The following is a 14,851-nucleotide window of genomic DNA, read 5'->3' as shown; positions in this document are numbered from 1 at the left end:
TTAGGTCTTTCTTCCTTAGTCTTACAGTAACCTTTTTCAAAAAACGTTCTCAATTTTCCACATATGATAATTGAGTGATATATTTTTAAGATTTAAGATTTTTGTTAAAATGGTCACAATGGCTTAATTTTGAAAAGCATTTGAAAGTTTATTAAAGCAGGGCTGTTCTCCTTGTCATTAGAGCTGTTTATTACTGAGGGATGATCAGGGAACAGAGCTCAATAGGTTTAGCCTAGTTGTTTCGGTGCCAGCCAGTGTGAAAGGAAACAGAACCAAGCCAGCTTCCAGAGAGACTGTGACGGGCTGCAGAGCTCTGTGGCGTGGTGCAGGCCTCTCCTCCTGCCCTGAGCAGCCGTGTGCTGGTTTTCTAGCACTAGTGAGGTGCTAGAACTTCAGCTAGAATTAGTAAGATACAAATACCACTCCCTTAGTGTGTTAGGGGCCACTTGAAGAAACAAGAAGGGGTAGAATACAGATGCTAAACCCAAAGTGAAAAATATAATGGACACCCAAAACTGAAAGTAGGAAGCAAAACAAAACAAAACAAAAGTCACTGGGCAGTTGGAATGAAACCTGTAAATCAGGATGTGTGGGAGGAGAAAGCATGCATAGCTGCTTCCAGCACCATAGATTTAAAGTAATCTGAGTGACAGTTTCCTAAAGAAGGTCTCAAAGAGAAAGCCTGAATCCCTAGAATCATTCCATTCACCTATTTATCAAATTTCCCGTATTTATCAACCTCTGCTTTTCTCTTCTCTGTAAAATATTGGATAGATCAGTCAGAAGTACTACTCATAACGGATACGATATTAGTCTGTTCTCATACTGCTCATAAAAACATACCCGAGACTGGGTAATTTATAAAGGAAAGAGTTTTTTCTTTTTTAAGATGGAGACTTGCTCTGTCACCAGGCTGGAGTTGAGTGGCATGATCTTGGCTCACTGCAACCTCTGCCTCCTGGGTTCAAGTAAATCCCCTGCCTCAGCCTCCCGAGTAGCTGGGACTACAGGCACATGCCACCACACCCAGCTAATTTTTTGTATTTTAGTAGAGATGGGGTTTTACCATGTTGGCCAGGATGATCTCGATCTCCTGACCTCATGATCCTCCCACCTTGGCCTCCCAAAGTGCTGGGATTATAGGCGTGAGCCATGGCACCTGGGCAGGAAAGAGGTTTAATGGATTCAGAGCTCCATCATGGCAGAAGGCAATGAGGAGCAAGTCACGTCTTACATGGATGATGGCAGGCAAAGAGAGAGAGCTTGGGCAGGCAAATCCTCTTTATGTGAGATTTATTCACTATCATGGAAGAGCACAGAAAGACTCACCCCCATGATTCAATTACCTCCTACTGGGTCCCTCCCATGACACATGGGAACTGTGGGAGCTACAATTCAAGATGAGATTTGGGTAGGGACACAGCCAAACCATATCAGGTACTTATCAGTCTTTTCCTTTGTGTGGATGTGAGCTAACAAAATTGGATGGAAGCAAAAAAGTGGCCCTGTCAATTACCTGAGAACCAGCTTAGGCTGGTACCTCCTAGGATGTGCTCACTCCTCATGGACTATAAAGAGGTAAGAGGAGGGCAATATTTGAACACCTGAGAGGCATGGGCAAAACCAGTTCACTGGCCTGGTACAGAAACTGCAGACATATATATTACCACTTTCTGCTAATGAGCCTGTTCAGACATGCCTCATCAATCAGGTCAGCCTTTCTTGCTGAACCCATTCATGGCTTCAGAATTCATATTGGTTTTAACTGTTAAATATCAATCAAATCAATTCACTTCTGTTCATCTCTCCTGCCAACACCAATGTCCTAGTTATGAACATTTCCAGCCTGAATTACCATTAAGACTCTTCTAATTGATCACTTGCATTTGCTGACCTCCAGCCAGTTCTCCACAATATAGTCAGAAGGATCTATTTAAACCTAAATTTGAGATGTGATTACTTTGCTTAAAACCTTTAAGTGATTCTTTGCCGGGCTTATAAAGCTCTATGCTTCTAGAGCTTCACCATTTTATCTTCCACTTCCTGTGCTCTAGCTACACAGACGTCCTTCACTTTCCTTCAACGTGCCATGCCACTGCCAGCTTCAGCTACTCCCCTCTGCTGAAAACACTCCTCACCACCCCTCCTCAGTTTTTATCTTCTGCCTTCCTGTCATTCAGATCTCAGTTTAAACATTGCTTCCTTAAGAGAATCAACTGGCTATATAGAATTGATAATAAGGAATACTGTGTATTTTATTATTTGTAAATTATGTTACATATCTTCTGTATCAGCAAAATTTTATAATAAACTTCTCTATGTATATATATTCCACGTTTTTTGCAGATTTGCTGTTAAGCATTTACAAGCACACCACTGATGAGCTTCAGTGGTCACAGCGGTAATTGGCTGTATTGGTTTCCTTCTTTTCTTTGCTTCACTTCTCCATTGCCTTACTGAATTTACTGGTATCGTCTCTGAAATAAACTCCTTGTAATTGAATCCTTGTTTTGGGGGAACCCAAATCATGACAGGCATGAAGTATATCTGCCTTGTTCACCAACTTATCCCCTGTGCCTAATAAGCACAACGTAAATATTTGTTGAATGAATAAATGAATGATCACAGTATCCCAGAGAACCACTACTAATTAAGATAATTCACTGAAGTCCTTTTCACTCTGTGGTCTCCTGGAACATAAAGTTTGCTTGAATCTGTGGCCTACAGTGTTCCTGGAATTCACCTGTGATGGACCAGTTTCTCATCTAAAGATGAGCAGAGAATCTACATGGGACCCCTGGGGAAATCAATGTGCCCTAGTGCCATGTGGGGCAAAGCCAGAGAATGGACTTACATGATATAAAGGAGACGGAGAGAGAGACAGAGAGAGCTCTCCTGAGAAAGAAGGAGAAACAATGGCATCAAGATAAGATAAAGTCACCAAGAGTTACTGAAAACTGCTTGGTACACACTATTATCTGAATATGTATCTGTATTCATGTGAAGGAGTATCAGCATGGAAGGAAGAGAACGATGCAATTTCTAACTACAACCACTTTAGCTGCTTTTGTCCCTTCATAAGTGGCAGGATTTATCTTAGAAGCAGGTGATCTCTGTTCAGTATAATGTTGGAAAGAGATTAAATAGATCACTACTCTTCATAAAAATTGGATTGTAACTTGGGGAAGGAGTTGGGAGCAGCCTGGAAAAAGGGTTGTCATGAGGAGGGCTTTGAGAGAATGAGGGCTTAACAGCATGATGCAACAGGGAATGACCAAGACAGCACTGGCTAGTGAGAAGTTTCCAGCAGAGGATGTGACTGACATGTCAAGACAGAACAGCTATGTAATGGCTTGATGTTGGTTACTGGGTGGTGCTGCGCTATGGCTTCTTCCTGTCCTTATTACCTCAACCCACAACAGAGTTGGATCTATTCAAGAAATGTCTTCTCTGAATGGTGATGAGGAATAATTATGGAAATCTAGACTGTTCACCTCCAGAATGAAGAGTGGGTGGAAGAAGGGAAAGGAGATGGAATAATATCAGTTTACTAGAGGGCAGAAAGTCAGAAGAATTTTCTTGGGAATTGCCAAAATTTGAGGGAGGGCAGTGAATTTCCCATTCTGAAATATTGAAGGACATATTAAGTCACCTGACATTTCTAGGCTAAATCTAAAAGTGCCAAATTTGAGAGTTGAAAGAACTTTGATTTACTTTCCATCTTTTTCTGGGCATCGTAAAGATCATATGTAGGAATGGGGTGCAATGGCAAGTCTTTGCTGAATGGCCATTGTTTCTTTCTGTTAGATGACATTTTTCTTGTAGACCTCTTAGAATAATTTTTATAAGCAATATACTTCTATTAGGAAAAGCTCGCTTTCTGGTAAGAAAGAACAGGCAAAATACTGACCACTGTTGCCTAAACTCAGACTGAGTTGTTCTTGCAACTCTTTTCAAGTTTTACTATTATTCTTTCATCCTAAAGTGGAGCAATTTAAATAACGTCTTTGCCAAGCCTTCCTAGCTGAGTTAGGAAGTGTACATTTTTGGGCTGGGAGACAGTCTTATTGCAAATTTCTTTCCCTGCATGCCTACATTAATCAATGTGGTAGTTGGTACATCACATGAGGTGGAGTGATTAAAGTTCTTCAGCACTCTCATTTTGATGAAAGTATTTACCAATAAGGGACATTGTCTTACACGTCAGGCTGTCTGTGGAGCTGCGTGGGTACTAGCACAGGGAGGGCACATATCCTCCAGGCTTTTACTGTCTGGGATGATAGTACTGACAGGCCCAATAAGGCTGACAGCAGTGACAAATGGTTATGAAACCGCAGTTATATGCCAGCCACTGTGCTTAGCACAGGAGTTTTTAAAAAAGGAATAAGAACATATCTTTTTACTTCAGGAATTCAGTCTTGGAGGGATTCCAGACATGCATAGCAATACTTTCAATTCTGTGTGGTAAATGTTTGATGGAGGTCTATATGACTTTGCTGTGGAATCAGGGAACAGATGGTAATTATAAATTCTTTTCAGGGAGTGGTTAGGGAAAACTTCGCAGAGAAGGTAGCATGTTAGCTGAAACTAAAATATGAGTTGGAGGTCATCAAGCTGGAAGAATGGAGGAGTATTACAGGTGCAAGAAAAAATAGCTGTGTAAAGGCATAACAGCATGACAATAAATGACAAATTTTGGCAATGGTGAGTGGTATGACCAGAATTGATAGCCAAATAATGCTTCTAGAACATTGATTTGGCTCTAAGCTTTTTACTAGAAAGATTAAAAAGGGAACCAGATTATTCCAATAAACTCTGACTTTCATGGAGATATTGTAATACAAATTCATTCTTTCACTGCTTTCATTCATTTAACATTTATTATTTTTTAATACAGCATCTGGCCGGACACCACCAGTATAGGAATGAATAGAGCCAGACGGCTGTCCCTGACCACACAGAACATTACCACCTTGGTTTTATATTCAGTTCATTCAATTTAGCTCATCTCATGGATTCCTTTTGAGTCAAAGGCTAAGGCTGGGATTACAGGCATGAGCCACTGTGCCCAGCCAATAGGAGTGATCTTAACAGATAACTGGCTCTACAAAAAGAATGGCTTGGGGTCAGCTACTCTAAAAAATATTAACAATAGAAGACCCCACAATTCTATACAACATACCAATTCATTTAGTGTCCTAGATGCATATTTTGCAAGTACTTTATCTAGGAGAATTAACTACTAAATTAAACTGCTGAAGCTGAAAGATTTCTTTGAGTGCTTTACTGAGATTTTAAAGGCTTAGTGGGTGTTTGGTGACACTAACCTTAAAAATTTTCCAGGCTAAAATTATCTCAGTAATACTATGGTGCAGAATTTTGGAGCCCTAATTTTCATTTTACCTGTACATGGGAAAAAGCCAGAATTGTTTTATGAGGGAAGGAAGCCTTGGTTTTGTCCGGAGTCCCCCAACCTTTTTTTTTTTTTTTTTGCTGTTTTCCATCCATGTATAACTGTCTTTTTATCAGGAATGTTTCCCAGTTAGATTTTCCATTTTTCATTGCTATGTGTCATTTCTACTCCCATTTGGGCTGATTAGGAAAGCATATGGATCTGCCCTTAATTGTCAATATGGAATATTTGCACTCTAGGTCCAGGTCAGAAATATAACTCTTCTCACTCAATACAAATCAAAAGCTCAATTATGATGTATAATTTTTACTTACAGAACATTGACTGAAGGTTAGATAGCACAGCCATTCCTCTAAATAATGCAAAATCATTTCTGGAATTAAAGCAGACTGTCAGCACCTAGCCCCTATTGGAAGTTCTATAATGAAATGGGCTTTGACATTCATTGTACATGTCCAGGGAGGGCCTTAAAGGAAACACCTGACACTGGTTTTACACAGTAACAAAGTTCACGTGGACAGGACATGGTCCACCATAACCCAGACTGTCCTCTTTACAAGAATTCATCAGATAGATTTTTCTCTTAAGCAATTACCATGCTGTAAGCATGCAGATCTATATTAGGTGACCTGTTGTATTTTCCTCCTTACACAGCCTGTTAAGAAGCTCAGAGTCAAACCATAAACCGTCTAAAGCAAACTTACAGAACTCTATGATATTTATTTTGTATCCAATTTTTCCTACAGAGTTATTTTAAAAAACTTTATTGAGGTGAAACTTATAAACATAAAATTAACTATTTTAAGGTAAATGTCTCAGTGGCATTTGGTACATTCACAATGCTGTGTGATCACCACATCAATCTCATTCCCAAACACTTCCATTTCACTAACGGAGTAATGTTCATTTTATTTTCTCTTCCATTTTTCTTTCCATTCTTTAAAATAAAACCTTTTTTTAATTGCATCCACATCTGTAAATCACTATGTCTTTTTTTTTTAAAAAAAGATGTAGAATTTTAATAAGCAAAATTAAAAAAAATTGAATAACAAGCCACACTGTGGGAGACAGAGGAGTAGCAGGCAGAGAATACGAGAAGAACCCAGAAGGAGTCACTTTATGGAAGCCCAGATGCAGGAGTTTCAAGAGGGGAAGTGGTTAACAAGAGCCTTGTGCCAGAAATGTCAAATAAAAAGAAGATGGAAATTAGACTGCTAAATTGGTCAATTAGGAAGTTATCAGTGACTTTTGTGAAAGTTACATTCCTGTTTTGTGTGGTTAGAGGTGAAATCCTGTGGTGATTAGGAGGTGACATAATAGAGACTTAGAAGCCTAGGCAATTTAGAAAAATCGACAGAGTAGTGAAATAGAGAGAGAAGAGGCTGCGGTTTGAGGGCAAATCAAGTTTGAGGTTACATTTTTTGCAAGGGATGGAGGTACTTAAGCCAAACATAGTATAATAGATGGAGAAAACTCGATAATGATCCTGGCTCTGTGGCAAGCTATGATATGACCTTGAACAAGGCACTTCACATTTCTAGCCTTGGTTTTCTCATTTGTGAAACACAGAAGCTTAAGCAAATTATCTCTACGATTTCTTCCATCTTTAGTGTTCTATGGTGTATACATGAGTAAAAGGAATGTAGAAATAAAGTGGAAACAGTAAAGCAATTTGAAAATATGATATATTATTATTTTTATTATTAATCTACCTGAAGTGCTGATCTTATAAGAAAGTTTTATGATATAATGAAAGAAAATAATTCAGTGAATGTTTAAGACCAATCATTTCGTCAAAGGCTTTGTTTTGCTTTGTCCAACCAACTCTTAAAATGATTTGGATGGCAAAATAGTGGTTGATGTGGATTGCGGTTAATTATAAATGGCATAAAGTCTTCGATACTTCTCCCATCAAGAGAGAAGATCTATGTCCCCTCCCTTGGAATCTAGATGGGCTCTGCAGCTGCCTAGCCATTAGAATGTGAGAAAATGATGTTGTTTTTAGGCTCTTAAGAATTAGAATACAAACACCCTGAACTCAGCTACCATGCTGTAGTGAAACCCAAGCAATCCTGTGGAGAGACTTGTGTAGAGAAGAAATGAGGTGCCCCCCATCCCCAGACCCCAGCAGCTCTGGATGAGCACTGATTTGCCAGCCAGTGGGTGAATCATCTTGGAAATGGGTCTTCAACACCAGCTGGGATATCCCAGCTGACACAATGTGGAGCAGAGAAAAGCTGTTCCTGTTGATCCCTGCTCAAATTTCAGATTTATTGGCAAAATAAATGATTATTGTTTTAGGCTACTAACTTTAGGGATGGTTTGTAATAGAGCAATAAATAACCGTGTCAAAATGTAACATTTATTCACCGATAATCATGTAACTGCAGTCCAATTTGTATAAGTAATTCTGCTATCATGCCATATAAGTATTCCTGAAAAACCTTGCATTCTGTAAAATGGCACACTAATTGCATAGTGTTTATGCGGAAAATACAGCTAAGTTCATCCACTCAAAACTTGGAGAATTTTGTAGAGAGCCCTATCTAAAACAATAACAGTATTTATTTATTTATTTATTTATGAGACAATCTCGCTTTGTCGCCCAGGCTGGAGTGCGGTTGTGCACTTGGCTCACTGCAACCTCCAACTCCCTGATTCAAGCTATTCTCCTGCCTCACCCTCCTGAGTAGCTGGGATTACAGGCACCTGCCACTGTGCCTAGCTAATTTTTTTGTATTTTTAGTAGAGACAGGGTTTCACCATGTTGGCCGGGATGGTCTCGATTTCCTGACCTCGTGATCCGCCCACCTCATCCTCCCAAAGTGCTGGGATTATAGGCATGAGCCACTGCACCCGGCCAATAACAATCTTATTAAATGTACCAGTCATAGCAAATCTCCAATAGCATTTGCACTTATAATCACAGTACATTCTTATCAGCCTTGTATCCTGGGGCTTGTGTTTTTTACTTGTGGTTTTACCACAGAGCTCTATGGAGCGGAAAGAATAGAGGTTCTTGGAGCCATTAAATCAGCTACTTTTTGCACTAACAAAGGCTCTCTGCAAGATTTTTAGTTGTTTTCTTCCCTAATGTCTTCATATATTGCTAAATATTTGTGTTTAACTGTGAGAAAGTTTGATATGATTGCCTCACAATTCACCTTCGTTCAGATTCAAAAGTGAATCATCAAGACTTCAGTGTTTACTGATATTCTTTCGTAGTTGTCAATTACACAGCAGCTAATTTACACTAAAGAAACATACGTAGCAGAACAGACAGTATCCGTGGTCAGCATGTAAGAGGCACAGGAATACATATACTGATTGAAAGGCCCAGTCCACTGTTGACATGGCTGCTTGTCATGGACTTGGGCCTTAGGACCTACCTTGTCCTCATGGACTGCCGGTTGTTGTTCTGGGTGAGCAGCACTTTGTGCTGCTTTGCTTTCAGCTTCCTTCACCAGTTCCATCAGAAAAGGGCTGCCAGTGCTGGCTGTGGGACTGGGAACTAGAGCTGAAGGAAGGATGCTGTGGATGTCCTCTGCAGAAAGGATAGTTCCATGGACTGCTCTTCTGTTGGAAATGCTGGTGGCAGTGAAGCTTTTCCTGAGTTGAGGATGGCTTTGTCACTGGTCTTTGAGGCAATATCATAACGGGATTCATCAAAGAGTATGTTGTCATCTAACATAGACTTTGTGAGAAGAAACTTACCAGGTAGACGATGCTCTGCGCCATCCACTATCTCAAGCTGGGGTTCAACAAGAGAAAGTTCTGGACTCAAAGTAGCATCCTGAAGAATGAATTTTGAAAGACAGATGTTGAGAAAGGACATTTGTCTGTATAGGAGAAGGGCTATACTCCATATTTTAAAGTTTTTATTTAAATTTAAGCAAACTATTTTGTAGTTGACTTGAATCTACTATAGAGGAAGGTTCTGATATAAAAATATGTTCTAAAAGGATAATATCCATTGATATAGTGGTAAAATAAGATCTATTGCTTCTTGAATAACTGAATCTGCCTGAATACATTTAACTAATAACTAAGATACTTTGATTTCTGTCAATCATGTTAAGAATTTTTCCACTTTAGGAGTGAATAAAGCTTAGTCAGCACTTCTATTTATGAACACCCCAGTGACAGCTTCTGGCATAAATTAAACATAGGTTTAAACTAAATACAAAAATTATTACTGAATTTATTATTTACTTTTAAAGACATCCATTTGTATTTATCAAAGCCCCATAAATGAATACATAGGCAAGTTCTCAAGACTTAAAAACAAATTTATAAAGTATGATCACGTTTATATATATTTCTGAAAGTCAAAGTTAAATAATATATTCTGCTTTATTTATTCTTTTCAGTTCATAAAAAATTGTTTGTTTTATTAAAAATGGAGTACATCCTGATTCTAATTGAAACAAAGATGTAACTAAATTGAAGGAAACTTTGAACTTTGGGATATCTGAAATGCAAGTTGTATTATATTTTGTTAATACAGAGACTGAAAGTGGGTTAAGCAAGTGCTGCTTGTAAAAAACAGAAAAGAATATAATTAGCATTGCAAAGGGGATTTTGTTCTGTTTGGTCCTTAAGCTGATTTGTTTTTTGGTGGAAGATTTTGAGACTTTATTCCTATTCAAAGAACAAAGGACAACAAACTCACCTCTGTTATATCAGCAAAAGATGTGGGCAGCTCTGATTGGGTATCAGGACCAAAGGCTGGCAGTGATCCAGCAATTTCTGTGGGTAAAAAATCACAAGATTTGAGTGTATCTTTCCTTTTTCTTTTGTAGTTGGAACAATAAAACAGTCCAGGTTGAAATATGTGGAATAACCAATCCTTAGGGAGTAGTATAACAAATCATTAAGAAATCAGAGGCATAGAAAAAAGGTCACTAATCTGAATGATATACTGAAGGACAGATGCAAAGGATGCATCTTGCATGTTTATGTGATAAGAATAGTTATTAGGGTGGATTTTTAGGATGTTCAGTTTTATACTATAGATTTGGACCAAGCAGGCTGGCTAATTATCTAGATTATTGAGGATAAAAATATGACGAAGCTGATAAGAAACAAAATGACTAGAATAAACACTGGAACCAATGATCATTTGTAGCAGACTTTCATTCTGATTCTCAGAATGCCACAAAGCGCTCAAAAGAGACAAGTCCCAAGTGTCAGGTTGTCTCTGAGATGCGTCTGAAGCTGACCTTTTCTTGCCTATGAATTTCCCTGGCTCTTCATCTTGTCCCAAAAGACCTTTATGAAGTTTTCTAGTGTTAAGAGTTTGCCCATCTTAGGCGGAAAACAGAAGTGGCAGAAAATGACAGTTTTGTGCCATGTTGTACTAAAATGGCATTTCCAGTGTCCATCTACTTTGCCATTTACTGAGCCTACTGAGGATTTCCAGGCTTGAGTCTCCACCCTCCGAGGATCCTGAGTGTGCCTGACGATGTTGTTGACTTCTTCAGATCCACTCTTCCCTCTTCTGCCTGCTACTTTCTGCCCCAGAAGGTTGAATAATATGGACTATATCAATGGTTCCTTGTGCTGTCTTTGGCATTGCTTACAACAACATTAGGCAACACTTCAAGTCTGGAGGTAGTAATGAGGCTTGCTGCTTCTAGCCCCAGGGAACTCTCCTAATCCTTTGTGTATAGGCAAACCCTTACAAATGGTGCCTTTACTAAACTCTCCTCAAATTATACTAATTTGAATGTGCCATCTGTTTCTTGCTGGGACCTGATCAATTGACTAGATGAGAGAATCTGTTTAAGTTGTGCCAAGGAACAGAACTGTCTGTGGGTCCTTTTCTCTGCCTTGGTTCCACTGGCTGTCCACAACTGACCTGGACTGAACTGAAACCCCTGGATTCTCCTAGAGTTATCCTTGGTAAGAAGTGGGTACCAAAGACTCATCAAATGAGACACAGGGGAGTGAGAAAAGCTAGAAATGATACCATACATGTTCCTGTCACAGTAATGATTGATTTTATAAGACCTAAGTTAAAATGACAGTTTCTATTAGACATTCACATTCCTAGTCTCTGTCAAAATGAGAATAAAACTCAGAACTAAGCAATCACTAACTGACCATCAGTGAACTGAATTGTCCCCACATCCAAGGACTGTTCTTCCTCCAGTGCTTTGCTGATTAGCCTTTTGAGATCTGTAGCTGTGAGATAGATTTCTGGTTGCTTGTCCTCCTCCATGGTCCTGTGATGGACTTCCTCACTTTCAATTTTGTTGGAATCAAAAGACAGGAGGTCGCTTGCGGGGCTTTTTGCTTCTGCACTGTGTCTCTTAAAGATGGCTGTAAGTTGCATCTCTGTGGAGCTTGAGCTGTAGATAGCAGGAGACAAATTCCCCACCCAAAGACATTGTTACATGCCTTGTAAAGAGAGTCACTAGGTTGCTACAAAGCTTCAGGACAGCTTCCACCTCTTTCCTGATGGACTTTGAGAGCATATCCCACTTTAAAACATGTTAACATTTATCAGAAACTTAAAATATGAAAAAAAAAACCCGTATATTTTAGTTCTAAAATAGAATGCCAGCACGGAGTTCAGTCCACCTCAAAGAAGGATTATTAACTGAATCAAGTGACCACAGATTTTTACTAGGTCATTTTTTTTTTTTTTGAGACAGGGTCTCTCTCTGTCACGGAGGGTAGAGTGCATTGGCATGATCATGGCTCACTGTAGTCTCGTAGTCCTGGGGCTCAGGTGATCCTTCTGCCATATCTCCCAGCATAGCTGGGAATGCAGGAAGGAGGTGGGCTAATTTTAAAATTTTTTTGTAGAGACAGGGTCTTGCTGTGTTGTCCAGACTGGTTTCAAATTCATGGCTCAAATGATCTGCCTGCCGTGGCCTCCCAAAGTGCTGGGATTACAGGCCTGAGCCACTGTACCCACCTGTGTCTTTTTGAAAAACTGTTTTTGTTAATAGTTGCTGATATTGACCACTATATTTTGTGATCTTCTAAGTCATGTCATGCCTATCAGGAAGAAGGATGAATTATTCTTTCTTCTACAAATAGCCTCCTTTAGGAAGGTCTATTAAAGAGCAATGTAAGATACAGCAGTGGGAGAACAGTACGTATATACATGTTGTAACCGAGCCAAGAGTTCAGTTCTTAAGGCTATTTCTTTTCTACTTTTTTTTAAGAAGTATTTTTTAATTAAAAAAATACAACTTTAAATGAAGCATAACACTCTTTTCCCTCAAGCTGCTTTTAAAATAACATCTTAGAAGGAAGGTGTGAGAAAAGAGAAAGATAAGCAGTACACAGTTAACTGTATTTATTATCCTAGTCATTAACTCAAAGCTTTTTTGTGTGCAAAAATGAAACAGGATTCTCTATGTCTCTGTCCTCAGGAATCAGGTTTTACTTTTAGTTCATGTCATAAATCTACACAGAGTGATGTAGAAGTGTTTTAAAGGCCACAGAAACTGATAATGTGTATTCTTGGTGGTTTTTCAGACCATACAATCATTTAGAGTCTATCATTTGTTATTTCACGAGTCAATTAGAGAGCCAGAGTTGGATTCTTATTACTGAGCTCTCCAAGGTATAGTGGGCCCTTTTCTCAGTTCACCTTGACCTTGGAAAGGAGCACATTAGTTTCTTTGCTTTATTCCAGACTTAGGTTGATTGCATGTATGCATGTGTATTCAGATAGACAACTGCCTATTACAAATAGCATTTAAGAAATAAAGTACACTTGCCGTACAGATATATGTTTTTATGTTTTTCTAACCAGATCTTGAGTAGGACAGAATCCTGTTCAGCTGACCAAGAAAGTGTTTACCTGTATACCATATAGTGATTTTGATTAGAGAGTTTTTTTTTTAAACAACTGGGTAATTGTTCAATTATTTCTATTTAAATAAGAAACCATCAAAAATTAATTGGCTTATCCCGGACATTATATTAAAAATTATTTGTGCAAAAACAGCATATAAATTTGGGGGGGGGATATGTACTGTATTTCAAAACATAAGAAAAGTCCAAATTACCCATCTTTTTCTTTCTTTGGTCTTCATTTCATCACGCACGATGTAAACATGCAAAAGAGAAAAAAATTTAATGACATTTATTGAGACTTCAATGAATTGTTTTACATACAAAAGAAAAAGTATTTCCTTACATTGTCTCTTATGTGTGCTCAGAGCTTTGAAGGAAACATATAAACTGCTATCAGAATTTGAATGAAATTCTGAGAGCTATGTGAATCTAAGGAAGTAAACATTATTATATGTTTCTGATTAGGATTTGAGCCTTAGTTCAAAGATTATCTGTACTTTCAGTTTTCTTCTTAAATTCTTTAATTTCTTTATATTCTGCCCAAAGAGGCTGGAAATATATCCTATGTTTTACATTTTGGATGGTGCTGATGCCAGAACATTTTTAAAAAGTATTTTGTAAATGGATTTCTCAGCTCTTACTGGCATTAAATGATTAGTTTATTCCTGAGGTTAATTTATCTGAGGCTAAATCCTGGAACTGGTGTTTTCTTGATTGATTATTTTTTGAATTGTTGTAATCAGTAAGCTTTGACAGATTGGTCGAATTCACCATGGGACAGCTTGAGAGAAAAACAACCACCTATTTACTGAGTGAGTGGTCTGTACCAGAGATTACATGCATTCTTATTTCATCTTTTCAACAATGTAATCCCCACTTCAGAGAAAAGGCAACAGGTACATAGAAGGAAAATGTCAAATGGGAATTGCAGGGTTTCAACCCTGGCCTTCCTGACCTCAAGGCTGCCTCATTTTGCCATGCTATCACCTGCTTGTGCATGAGAAAAGACCATTTAGTCATCAAACTGATGAACACACTTTGAACTCCTTTGGACATATGTGTGAATTCAGTTTAGTAGCTGTGTCCAGCTTTCTCCTTTTACATTTCAAATGGTACTTGCTGCCAAAGACACTCTACGCATGTGACGGGATTAGGGTTGTTGCCCTTTCTGCAGGGACTTACGAACTAATCTAACTTTTATTCCCAGATGTAACATGACTGAAAAGTACATGCTACAGGCATGCCATAACCTTCCTTCTGTGGAGGCAAGGATATGACTATCTAACTACTGCTGCTGTGTGGGGTGAGACTTCCTTCTCTACCAACCAGACACTTATCCTGCCTCTTGCTTGTTTTCAGCAAGTTTGTAATTCATGAGATTCTGTAAAGAGGACAGGCTTCCTGTGTCAAGACCCTAGTCCTGTTAATTTTTAAATAATTGTTTTATTGAGGTATCTTTGTGATAAACAACCTGGACATGATTATGGTATACAATCCAAGAATTTTGACGCCATACACCTGTGAAACCATTACCACAATCAAGATCGTGAGCATATTCATCATCCCCAAAGCTTTACTCATCCCACCTTGTGGTCCTTTCCTTCTATCCCTATCTGCCTC

General features: G+C 38.7%; 1 protein-coding gene across 2 annotated transcripts in view; it reads right to left on the bottom strand.

The window, feature by feature from the left end:
• IMPG1 (interphotoreceptor matrix proteoglycan 1) overlaps positions 1-14,851 on the bottom strand; it is a 147,202-nt gene that overhangs the window by 76,751 nt on the left and 55,600 nt on the right. For both annotated transcript variants that reach the window (XM_032275469.1, XM_032275468.1), the window contains 4 exons: positions 13,444-13,464; positions 11,519-11,766; positions 10,086-10,162; positions 9,128-9,206 (listed from right to left, as the gene is read on the bottom strand). In XM_032275469.1, coding sequence (XP_032131360.1) covers positions 9,128-9,206; positions 10,086-10,162; positions 11,519-11,766; positions 13,444-13,464 — 425 coding nt within the window. The remainder of the gene's footprint in view (positions 1-9,127; positions 9,207-10,085; positions 10,163-11,518; positions 11,767-13,443; positions 13,465-14,851) is intronic.

The sequence above is a fragment of the Sapajus apella genome, unplaced genomic scaffold (genome assembly GCF_009761245.1).
Source record: "Sapajus apella isolate SASKATOON/1434 unplaced genomic scaffold, GSC_monkey_1.0 scaffold6, whole genome shotgun sequence".
In the NCBI taxonomy this organism is placed as follows: domain Eukaryota; kingdom Metazoa; phylum Chordata; class Mammalia; order Primates; family Cebidae; genus Sapajus; species Sapajus apella.
Note: the sequence above shows the minus strand (reverse complement) of the source record. Positions and strands in the feature narration are given on the sequence as shown.